The 12,596-nt window shown below is 46.4% G+C and overlaps 1 protein-coding gene across 1 annotated transcript in view; it reads left to right on the top strand.

Annotated features, from left to right (window-relative positions):
- MINDY4B (MINDY family member 4B) overlaps window positions 1–12,596 on the top strand; it is an 85,364-nt gene that overhangs the window by 35,517 nt on the left and 37,251 nt on the right. The window contains exons 6-8 of the mRNA XM_089672605.1: window positions 3,272–3,366; window positions 4,322–4,487; window positions 11,399–11,464. Of these exons, the coding sequence (XP_089528731.1) occupies window positions 3,272–3,366; window positions 4,322–4,487; window positions 11,399–11,464 (327 nt within the window). The remainder of the gene's footprint in view (window positions 1–3,271; window positions 3,367–4,321; window positions 4,488–11,398; window positions 11,465–12,596) is intronic.

The raw sequence follows: 12,596 nt of genomic DNA, 5'->3' as shown, positions 1-12,596 counted from the left end.
TCCTGAACTCTGTACTCTGTGTGTAATGCACCCCTGAATTCTGCACACTGGACATAATGCACTCCTGGTATTTAATGCCCTTTAAGACCCTCCCACTCTTAGTGAAATTTGGTCACATCTACTATTAGATGCCGCTTGGGGGGTGTGCTTGTAGGGGAGAGGAGCCTGTTTTGGGGGGGACATGGTTGCGAAAAAAGCCCTGAGTTTCAAATTAAAAAAGCCTGACATTATCAAAAGAAGTGTGTTACTAGACATTTGTATTAAAGGGAAGTGGAAAGTGATATATAATAATAATAATAATATAAAACCATTGCAAGTATATATTGCTTGCTTTGTTATCAATCTATTTAATTTCAAATAAACTTGTGTCAAAATGAAAGTGTATCAATGGTCAAAATGTAAAATCACATATTAATTTCCCCATTGTGTTTCCACGCATTTCTAGCCTACTGCTATTAATCAGAATGATCTTGAAGTTTGTGTACTCTGTAAAGATCTCCACACATTTACTTCCTTGAATTCTGTAATACGTATTTACTACGGTGTCCTTTTATCATGCAGTGGTAAATGACCGCTGCTCAGCTCTCCAGCACTCTCAGAGGAGAGAGTTCTCCTCTGAATGCCTATTTATGAAGCGGTGTAGATCTCCGTATGAAGGGAGAAACACCGTTTACTAAGCAGAGGTAAATTATTGCTGCTTCCTTTGCGGTTCCCCCAATTATCCAGCTCTGGGCTGGAGAATCTGGAGGGAGAACACAGATCTCCAGTGAAGGGCTGACATCGCTCCTTCATACACTGGCCATCTGTGTGCTGAGATCATCAGTAAAGAACATCTCTGTTTCCTAAACCACTAATGATCTGAGATCAGCAACGATCCTCAGGATCACTGCTGATCTCTGTTTCATAAAAGGACACCTATGTCATGTGAGTCGGCACTGCTGTGTCACACATTTCACAGGACCTGCCTTCTGAACCACATTTCAGGAGGTGGAGTCAGTACAGGAATCACAGCTTGCAGGCAGCAAGGTACCATGGGATATGTAGTCCTTATAAAATTGAAAGTAACCATCAGAAGGGCATCCTCAAAGCATGCAGGGAGTCCAGGAAGTTGTGGAAAGAGATGGTCAGCAAACAGGCAGCACTCACAATATGAAAGGAGATTTTTCAAGTAAACTTATATTGGACTGTCAAAAATAACTGTTGTTTATATTACTATTACAAGGCTGATATAATAAAATTAAAGTGTATGCTGTAATCACATATTCCACTTGCCCTTCAGAGGATTTACCCCCTTCCTGACCAGGCCATTTTTTGTGATACGGCGCTGTGTTACTTAAACCTTTTTCCCACCGCCCTATAGCAGAAATACCGCTACAGGGCGGCAGTGGTGCGCAAAAGCACATATATATATATATATATATATATATATATATATATATATATATATATATATGTGTGTGTGATTTTTCATTTCCGGGTAGGGGGTACACGAGCTGCGTGCTCACCGTACCCCTGCCGCCATTGTCGGCCTCATCTGTCGATCACCGGGTCCTGGCCAGTGATTCCCCACTGGCACCCAGCGATCACCGTGTATCATGGATGGGGGAGAAACCTATATGTAACCAATACAGATCAATCCCCTGTCAGCTCCGGCACTGTGCTTTGCTTTTGCTTAGCAGAGCCATACAAAGCAGTGTGCTTACAGTGTAAAGCACACACACAGCACACAGTAAAACAGCACACAGTTAATCCTTTGATGGCCCCAGATGTTAACCCCTTCCTGCCCAGTGCCATTAATACAGTGTCATTTGGGTGCAGCATCGAGTGACGACGCAATTGTCAGTTAAAGTAATGCAGCGCCGTATCGCAAAAAATGTCTTGGTCAGGAAGGGGGGTAAATCCTCTGGAGGGCAAGTGGTTAACTGACAATTGCGTGGGCATGCAACACTATACATAAATGAAATTTATGTAATTTTTTTCCCACAAACAGAGCTTTCTTTTGATCACCTGTGCGCTTTTTAATTTTTGCACTATAGACAAGAAAAAAGACCGACAATTTTGGAAAAAAAATCAACATTTTTTACTTTTTGCAATAAAACATATCCAATAAAAAAATGTAAAAAACAAATTTCTTCATAAATGTAGGACAAAATGTATTCTGCTACACGTCTTTGCTAAAAAAAAAAAAATCCCAATACGTGTCAATAAATAGGTTTACGTGAAAGTTACAGTATCTACAAATGGCGGTATATACACTGGAATTTTTTTTTTATACTAGTAAAGGTGGTGATCACTGACTTATATTGGGACTGCAGCAGGCATTCTGGCACTGGGTGGGAACTGACTAACTGCCACTGACATTCCCAGTGACACTAATACAGTGATCAGTGCTAAAAAAAAGCACTGACACTGTACTAATGACACTGGGCAGGAAGGAGTTAACTTCGGGGGCGATCAAAGGTTAACTGTATTTTGTGTGTGTTTTACTGTGTACTGTGTTTTACTAGGGAGACATGCTGTTTTGTATCTCTCTGCTGTGCTATGCAGAGAGATACAAAGTAGCAGGTCCATGCTGACAGGAGAGAGACCTGTGTTGTTTACTCAGTTGTACCTGATGATTGCCGAGTGCCGGCTGGGTCCTGGTGACTGGCATCCCTAGCCGCGCAGCCCTGTCACCTTGTAGCAGCGCTTCTGCTATAGGATGGAGTAAAGTGGTTAAATTCATGTAAGCCAGGATTTAAGTAATCTAAATAGGCAACTGCAGCCAGGACCAACGCGCAGAGCTGAAAGCTTTAGTTTGACTGTGCCTTTTTTAATACATGACCACTGCAAAGACTGGCTTACTACAGCACATGTGCCACCGAGCCAGTAATAATATACAGTATGTATTCTGTTGTGCAATGATAACACAATAGGGAGCAGCAGAAATTGGAGTGGGAAGTGTTTACTGATAGTGAGCAGTAGACCTATGATATTTTTCTATTGTTATATAACACAGATTTTAAGATCTATTTCATTAATAGTTAAGAACACACAGTAAGAGGTGTGCCATATGTGAGGTAAAAAAAAGGAAATTCCAGACAACTTAAAGGCCACCATCCTTCAAGAGGCTTATGTAAAAAGGAAGAGCTAGGGCAAGAATCGTAGGTTTCTCTCTACCATTTATTTAGCGGAAGCAGTAAAATTGAGGAGAAAACAATATTGGTATAGTAACCATTCCATACTGCTGTAGATATCTAACATTCAAACATATTTATTTTGCATTTCAAAGGGTGGAACACGGGCCCTTCAGATGGTGGTGCAAGCACACATCATTAAGCACTTGCTGTTTACAAAGAATGGTCAAGAACACAGCTCCTTCAAGAGGTAAATCTATAAAGCAAGTAAAAACGGGGCAGTCCCATGTTGAATCAATTCTAAAGCCAGAACTTTACTGAAGTTTCCCTAAAGCTGGCCATACATGGATTGAAATTCAGCAATTTCAGCACGGACCTGCTGAATTTCAGTCTTTGTATAACTGACTTTAGGGAGACATCAGCCTGAAGGACAAATCTCTCTCAGTCAGTGATACTGGCTATAGCTGATGGTGTTGAGCAGTCTATTCTGACAGTGGGGAACTCTCCCCACTGTCAGAATACAATAGCACAGCGGGGGATTTCCCCATCCACATTCAAAGTGGGGATGGGGGAATTGAGTCGATTTCTTTCTTTCAACCCGTTGTTTGAATGAAAAAAAAAAACTCATGCATTGCCATCCTAAGAATGGTTACTAAGGCTAGCCATACATTGAGCAATTTCCTTTCCCAGCTTCGACCAATGTAACTATGCATATACCATACCTCTGGGATCCTTGTGGAAGCTGGAAATCACTGTAATAGGCAACACTACTACAGTGATCTCCGCAAGTTTTTGTTTCCTGTGCTGAGTGGCTGTCCTGCTGCATTACGATGTTGCCTGCTTGACACGGGTGCCAGTAAGAGAATGCTTTGCAATTTCCCAATGAATGCAAAGTGCTCTTTGATTGGATAATAATGGAGATTGTGATGTCACCGCACCACCTCATGCAATCAAAGAATCAAAAGCTAGCGAAGAAGCTAGTGGAGATCACTGTAGTAGTGGTGCGTACTACAGAGATTCCCAGCCTCCAGTAGGATTGGCCAGATACAGTATATGCATAGTTACATTGGTCTAAACTAGATCACTGTTACTATCCAAAAATATTGATACCTAGAATTCATGTTTAAATATATAAAATTTGTTGCACTTAAAAGATTTATAAAAATAAATATTATTTTTGTTACTAATGTTTTCTTTCTTTTTAGTTTATCTGAAATAAGCCAAAAACAACAAGAAAGGGCCCTGGCAGCATCTCTTGCTGAAATCCTTTGGACTACAGGAGCCATGAAGAAAGCTATAGTCTGCCTCATCACTAGTGAATCCTATTTCTCAGAAAGTCCAAACTACAAAACTGACAATTTTACTGAAAAGGTATGTAAATACAAAAATAATCAGTTTGGCATCAAAAGCAGTGACACAGTTGAGCATCAAGATACAAAACATTCAGATTTATATTTTGACTGCTGTGGAAACTTCATTGCTCAGGCTGTCTTGTATTCTTTAAAAATCTTCAAACAAAGCAAGCTTTTAGTACACAGAAAATAAAAGTAGCATGCACTGTTCTATGCTTACTAAGAATAAACTGTCCACTTCCTCTGTTGAGGCTTTCCAGCCATTCCAGAATAAAACTACCAAAAGACAAAAGATGAAATCAGGTTGTAACACTTCCAGTCAGACTGGATGGTAATCTCTTGTCTGTGGGAGGCCTCCAACCCAGGCCAGACTACTGGTTAGAAAGCCTGTACAAACCACTGATGACCAAGAGATAGCTAGTGCTCCCTACTGCTCCTTCATACTTATAAAACATGAATGTCCACTCAAGGTTTATGAATGTTACATTTTATGTACTTGTTAAATAGTAGTAAATTCTGGCCAATTGCATCACACATTTCACCAACCCCACAGTACAGGCCAATTAAGTAATACATTTGTACCAGTGGTAGACCTTTCACCCATGCAGAATTGTAGCTTTTGTTAAAGTGTGCCAGGATGCCAGATAACCTTAATATGTCATGCTTGTAATGCCATTTGCTTTAATGCCCTTTATGAGTCTCTATACATGTTTCCATGTTTTGAGTAAGCTGATTGTGTACGCAATACACAGGGGTTCCCTTTATGTCCTCAAAGTATACATGGCATGTGCACAATACTTTTGATGACAATTGCTATGGAGTTCAACTTCCATTTCATGCATTGAGTGGTGTGCAAACTGCCTGGTAATGTTATGGTTTAGAAAAAGATCAGTAAAAACGTCCTGTAGCAGAAACAGTTGTTTTTAGAGTCTCTAGTCTATGATGCCTTTAAAAAACCCTGTCCCACTGCTAGAGTAGATGTGTTGAACAGGAAGATAAAACGAGCAATCAGCTGGCTTAGGGCTCATTCAAAGAGGCACTGAGACTCAACCTACGTGTTGGGTTGCATGTTCTTCCACCTTGGAGTTGCATGCAGAGAGCTAAAAGAAGTGGATGCAGACATAGTGGGTATATAGATATGAATGCACAGTGTCTGCATTCAGATTTGCGAACTTGCTCCTGCCCGCATGTCAAATTTTGACATACGACTGGACCCGTGCAGCCTCTGCATCAGCATCCACTTCTTTGGGCTGCCTTCAGTCACTCCAAGATGGATGCACATGCAGCCAAAGGGACAGGTCTCAGTGCCTGTCTGAATGAGCCATCATAGAGGATGTGTCAGAGCTCCAGGGTATGACCAGAGGTATGTGAACTGACGCAGGGAAACGCAGGCTTCAGATATGTTATAAACAATACAATTTATTAACACTAACAATACATAAACGCAGTGCAATACTAAAACATAACACAGTGCAAACGAACCAAACCACCCACAGATAACAATACATACAATGCAAGCGTCGTCAGGCAGGCCGGGTCAATAACAATCGGGCAGGTAGGAACAGGAGGAGCAGGCAGAGAGTAGTCAGGTCACGAGCCGGGTACAGCAACTAACGGGCAGGTAGGTACAGGGGGTCAGGCAGAGAATGGTTGGGGTCACAAGCCAGGGATCAAACAGGAGAAGTCAGCAGAGGTCCGGATCAGGCAGGGTCAGCAACGAATCAGTCAGACAGGGACAGGAACAGGAACAGGGATGCAGGTAACAAGAAACAGGGGCCCAGGAAAAACACACACCAAGGCCCAGACTGCAGGTCTGGCCATCCCTTAAATACACTTGCATAATCAGCTTCAGGTGTTTGGCTGGCTGCAGGGTTGAGTCTCTGATTGCTGGGAGCACCCGCTGGCCAGCCCTGGTACTGCAGCCCACAAGGCAGGTGAGTCCCACCATTACTGGCAAGTCCATTCCTGACAGTACCCCCCCTCAAGGAGCGGCCTCAGGACGCTCCAAACAGTCCTAGCTGGGCAAAATGTTCCACCGCCCCGGTCTGGTAACTGGCGGGATATCAAAGACTGGCACATCGGGCAGGACTCCGGGCAGCGGCACATCGGGCAGGACTCCGGGCAGCGGCACATCGGGCAGGACTCCGGGCAGCGGCACATCGGGCAGGACTCCGGGCAGCGTCACATCGGGCAGGATTCCGGGCAGCGGCACATCGGGCAGGACTCCGGGCAGCGGCACATCGGGCAGGACTCCGGGCAGAGGCATATCGGGCAGGACTCCGGGCAGAGGCACATCGGGCAGGACTCCGGGCAGAGGCACATCGAGCTGGACTCCGGGCAGAGGCACATCGGGCTGGACACCGGATCACCAGGCGGAGCAGCAGGCCCCGGGGCACCAGGCGGAGCAGCAGGCCCCGGGCCACCAGGCGGAGCAGCAGGCACCGGGCCACCAGGCGGAGCGGCGGGCGCCGGGCTCCCCGGGCGGAGCAGCAGGCACCACGCCACCAGGTAGAGCGACAGGCATCGGGCCCCCAGGCGGGGTGGCGGGCCCCCAGGCGGAGCGGCGGGCACCGGGCCCCCAGGAGGGGCGACAGGCGTCGGGCCCCCAGGCGGAGCGACAGGCATCGGGCCCCCAGGCGGGCAGCGGGCGTCGGGCCCCCAAGCGGAGCGGCGGGCGCCGGGCCCCCAGGCGGAGCGGCGGGCGCCGGGCCCCCAGGCGGAGCGGCGGGCATCGGGCCCCCAGGCGGAGCGACAGGCATCGGGCCCCCAGGCAGGGCGCCGGCCCCCAGGCGGAGCAGCGGGCGCCGGGCCCCCAGGCGTAGCGACAGGCATCGGGCCCCCAGGCGGGGCAGCGGGCGCTGGGCCCCCAGGCGGAGCGGCGGGCTCCGGGCCCCCAGGCGGAGCGGCGGGCGCCGCGTCATCTGGCAAGGCAGTGGGCACCGAGTCACCAGGCACAACAGTGGGTTCCGAGTCAACTGGCATGACCACGGGCACTGGGTCAGACATTGGATCGTCTGGCCCGACAGCGGGCATCGGGTCACAAGGCATGACAGCGGGCACTGGGTCATCAGGCATGGGATTGTCTGGCTCGACAGCGGGCATCGGGTCACCAGGTATGACAGCGGGCACTGGGTCACAAGGCATCAGGTCATTTGGCTCGCCAGCGGGCACCGCGTCATCTGGCAAGGCAGTGGGCACCGAGTCACCAGGCACGACAGTGGGCTCCGAGTCAACTGGCATGACCGTGGGCACTGGGTCAGACATTGGATCGTCTGGCCTGACAGCGGGGATCGGGTCACCAGGCATGACAGCGGGCACTGGGTCATCAAGCATTGGATCGTCTGGCTCGACAGCGGGCATCGGGTCACCATGCATGACAGCGGGCACTGGGTCATCAGGCATTGGATTGTCTGGCTCGACAGCGGGCATCGGGTCACCAGGTATGACAGCAGGCACCGGGTCATCAGGTACCGGATCGTCTGGATCGACAGCGGGCACCGGGTCATCTGGCGTTGGATCGTCTGGCTCGACAGCGGGCATCGGGTCACCAGGCATGACAGCGGGCACTGGGTCATCAGGTACCGGATTGTCTGGATCGACAGCGGGCATCGAGTCAACTGGCATAATAGGATCATCAGGCTGGATCAGTTCATCATGCTGGGTAGAGACATCAGGCTGAATGGAGGCATCAGGCTGAATGGAGGCATCAGGCTGGATAGAGGCATCAGGCTGGGTGGAGGCATCAGGCTGGGTGGAGGCATCAGGCTGAATTGTGGGCGCCGAGGCACCAGGCTGCACCACGGAAGGCAGGTTCTCAGATGGGAGGCTGACCGGTTTGGATACTGGCAGGATGGTATTGGTTGGAAAGAACTTTCGCCTTTTCCTGGTTTTAGTTACCGGAGTACTGTAAGTAAGCGCAGGTTTGTAAGCGGATGGAGCAGCTGGAGACAGAGAAGAGCTGGAGGATGGAACAGGGGAGGGAACAGTTGCTACAGAGGGCTTCTTTACAGGGTTAAAGGCAGGATAGGTGCAGCGAGTGGGAACAGGGTACTGACATGCGGTAGATAGCAGGGTATACTGGGCTGTAACTGGGGGTGCTGTTGGGAATGCAGGAATAGAGCTTTGAGGAAATAGATTAGAAGCAGGACTGGGTTTTTGTAAGCTGACTGAGGCTGGGTGTAACAAGTCTGACCATGTCTGCAGTATGGGTTGAACAAAGCTCAGCTTACACAAAGCCTGTCTGGTCAAAGACTGCACTGCGTTTATACAATCCCTTAATACCTGTGGTGAACATGCAGCATAATGCTCCAAGAAGCAATCCACATCATCCTCTAATAACCATACCAGGGACTCTACCTGGTCTGCACTAAATGGTGGCAAAAAGTCATTCCTGCTTTCAGGGGTACCAGATGAAGCCAAATCTACACAAACCTGAATCAAAGGTTGCACCTCAGAGAACTCTGTGCCCTGATCTACTAGAACATGAGCGATCCGTATACATTCTAGCAGTTGATCCCGGGTATACTCCCTCAGAGCCTGATAAGCATATTCTCTGTCATCAAAAACCAGCAGCGACAAATACACCACCTCATCAAGATCCATCCTTCCCAGCAACAAGCCAAGATGGCTTCCCTGTGCAGCCACTTCTGGTCAGGATTGGCCTTGGTGTAATGTCAGGGCTCCAGGGTATGACCAGAGGTATGTGAACTGACGCAGGGAAACGCAGGCTTCAGATATGTTATAAACAATACGATTTATTAACACTAACAATACATAAACGCAGTGCAATACTAAAACATAACACAGTGCAAACGAACCAAACCACCCACAGATAACAATACATACAATGCAAGCGTCGTCAGGCAGGCCGGGTCAATAACAATCGGGCAGGTAGGAACAGGAGGAGCAGGCAGAGAGTAGTCAGGTCACGAGCCGGGTACAGCAACTAACGGGCAGGTAGGTACAGGGGGTCAGGCAGAGAATGGTTGGGGTCACAAGCCAGGGATCAAACAGGAGAAGTCAGCAGAGGTCCGGATCAGGCAGGGTCAGCAACGAATCAGTCAGACAGGGACAGGAACAGGAACAGGAACAGGGATGCAGGTAACAAGATACAGGGGCCCAGGAAAAACACACACCAAGGCCCAGACTGCAGGTCTGGCCATCCCTTAAATACACCTGCATAATCAGCTTCAGGTGTTTGGCTGGCTGCAGGGTTGAGTCTCTGATTGCTGGGAGCACCCACTGGCCAGCCCTGGTACTGCAGCCCACAAGGCAGGTGAGTCCCACCATTACTGGCAAGTCCATTCCTGACAGGATTTCCCACAAGTCTCTGGTTCTACCCCCATTCATCCAGTGCAAGCTAGTGGTAAACAATTTAACTGAAGCAGAATTCAACTACAGTTTTCACAGTCCAGTATTGAAAAATAATCAAGTAGTTTTATTGGCTGCTACAAGCCACAAGAATTGTAGCTTTTTGTACACTCTTCATACATCAGCTCCTGCATCATCAGAAGCCTACTGAAGCAGAGGGCTAATGTGCAGGCCAGCATGTCCTTTGTAGAAGGTAATGGAGAGAAATTCAAAGCTTTTGCAGTTTCATAAGACAGGCAGTAGCTCCAACATTTTCTGACTGGCTGTAATGTTATGACCTCCAAACTAATATTAGGTGCGCCCCACTTTTGCCACCAAAACAACCCAGACCCGTTGAGGCATGGACTCCAAAGTAACATCTACATGAGTGACAGTACCCAGGGTTTCCTGACACTTACCTCCTTCCCATAGTGCATCCAAGTGCCATCTCTTCCCCTGGTAAGTGACACACACACACCCATTCACATGATGTAAAAGAAAATGCGATTCATCAGACCAGGCCTCTTTCTTCCATTGCCCCATGGACCACTTCTGATGCTCATTCTATTGTAGACACTTTTGGCTGTGGACACAAGTCAGCATGGACACCCTAACTGATTTTGTAAAGCACTGTGCAAACCGGTGCTATATAAATCCTGTATAATAATAATCTGTGGCTACGCAGCTTGATGCGCAACAAACTGCAGTGCACTGTGTATTCTGACACCTTTCTATCAGAACCAGCATGAACTTTTTCAGCAATTTGAGCTACAGTAGCTTTTCTATTTTATCGGACTACATGGGCCTGTATCAATCCTTGGCCACCCATGACCCTGTCGCCGGTTTGCTGGTTTTCTTTCTTTGACCACTTTGATCCTGACCACTGCAGAGTGGGGACATCCCACAAGAGCTGCAGTTGCTCTGAACCAGTCATCCAGTCATTGCAATTCAGCCATTGTCACAGTCACACAAATCTTTATGCTTGCCCATTTTTTTCTGCTTCCAAAACATCAACTTCAAGGACATGTTCATTGGGTGCATAAGATATCCCACCCACTGTCAGATGCCATTGTAACAAAAGAATCAATGTTTTTCACTATACCTGTCAGAGACCATAATGCTATGGCTGATCGGTGTAGTAATAGTATTAGTTACTGCTCTCCTCCAAGCAGTCCTCCATGTGCTGAGTAACATATGCATCCTCCATTCAAAATGCCTTACAGAAAACAGCGACTGAAAAAGAGCATGCTACATATTCTTAGTAATTTATAAAGGCCTCAATTATTTCAGGTACATTACTCAGCACTTTAAAAGGAGCCAGTCATGGGAGCTGTGACTGCTGAGGACACCTGATATGCACATGTTTGATCCAAGTCAGCTAGTCAATTAATATTGAGGCAAGGACACAAGTAATAGCACAGGGCTATGACATTCTTCATATCTCTTTTCTGGCAGATTCCCTTTATATCTCAATCCTTGATGTACATTTTATTTCAGCTCTTAAAAATATCATATGGAGTACTGTTGTATCTTTGTTGAGACTCTTGTGGCATAATAACAAAAGTATGCTTTTGTTGACAGCTCCATTTATTTGAATTTGTGGAAAAAGACAAGATGGAGGAATTCCTTTGTGCACACATACATTGTGTAAGTCTCCATGACACGTTAACAGTTTTACTGTGTTATAATCTGAATGTTTTCTACTGAAAATGTTGTTTAATCATCCCAGGGCTGTATTAACAGGTCATGTCACATAGAGCACGCATGAATGATAATGGCCTATCCCACAGGCACCAACTCTTTAGTTCCATTTTTCAGTAGGTATAATAAGTATTGAGCACGTCACCATGTTTCACACTAAATATATTTCTAAAGGTGCTATTGACATGAAATGTTCACCACATGTCGGTAACAACCCATGCAATCCATACATACAAAGAAACCAAAACAAATAAGTTCAGAAATGAAGTTATGTGCAATAAAATGGAATGACACAGTGAGAAAGTATTGAACACATGAAGAAAAAGAGTTGCAAAAAAAGGCATGGAAAGCCAAGACACCAGCTGAAATCTATCATTAATTAGAAATCAATCTTGCCCTTGTCAGTCTAAATTAATATCAGCTGGTTCAGTCTCAACTGATGGCCTATAAAAAGGTGTCTTATTTCCAAGGTGTCACACAAGAAACATCTCATGATGGATAAACCTTATTGTTGCAAAACACATTGATGGCATTGGTTACAGAAGGATTTGTAAACTTCTGAATATTCCAGTGAGCACTGTATGGTGAAAATTTCATGGCAATAGCACCTTTAGAAATATATTTACTGAGAAAAATGGTGACATGTTCAATACTTATTTTACCCGCTTGTATATGATAATTACCAAACCAAAATTGCTACTGGAGGAAGCATGTCATTTGACTCATGTGGAACTCCAAGCAAACACTTAGTGGTTAGCACTTATGCCTTGGGGTCCTCAGTCATGTCCCACCCAGGATACTATCTGCAAAATTATGCATGTCCTCCCTGTGGTTGCATGGGTTTTCTCCCACACTCCAAAGACGTGGTAGTTTATTTGGCTTCTGTGTAAATTAGCCCTTGTATATGTATGAATATGAGAAAGGGACCTTAAGTTAATTGAAGCCGGAAACAAATGAGAATTTACGATATGTAAAGCGCTGCATAAATTATTATTGTAATAAAACCAATAATTATATATAGTTGGAGTACATACATGTTTACCGTCCAAGTTATTGTCCACTTGTCCAGTGTCCACTT

Source organism: Staurois parvus, unplaced genomic scaffold, assembly GCF_062004578.1.
Source record: "Staurois parvus isolate SC_StPar_1 unplaced genomic scaffold, SC_StPar_1.0 ptg000131l, whole genome shotgun sequence".
Lineage (NCBI taxonomy): Eukaryota > Metazoa > Chordata > Amphibia > Anura > Ranidae > Staurois > Staurois parvus.
Note: the sequence above shows the minus strand (reverse complement) of the source record. Positions and strands in the feature narration are given on the sequence as shown.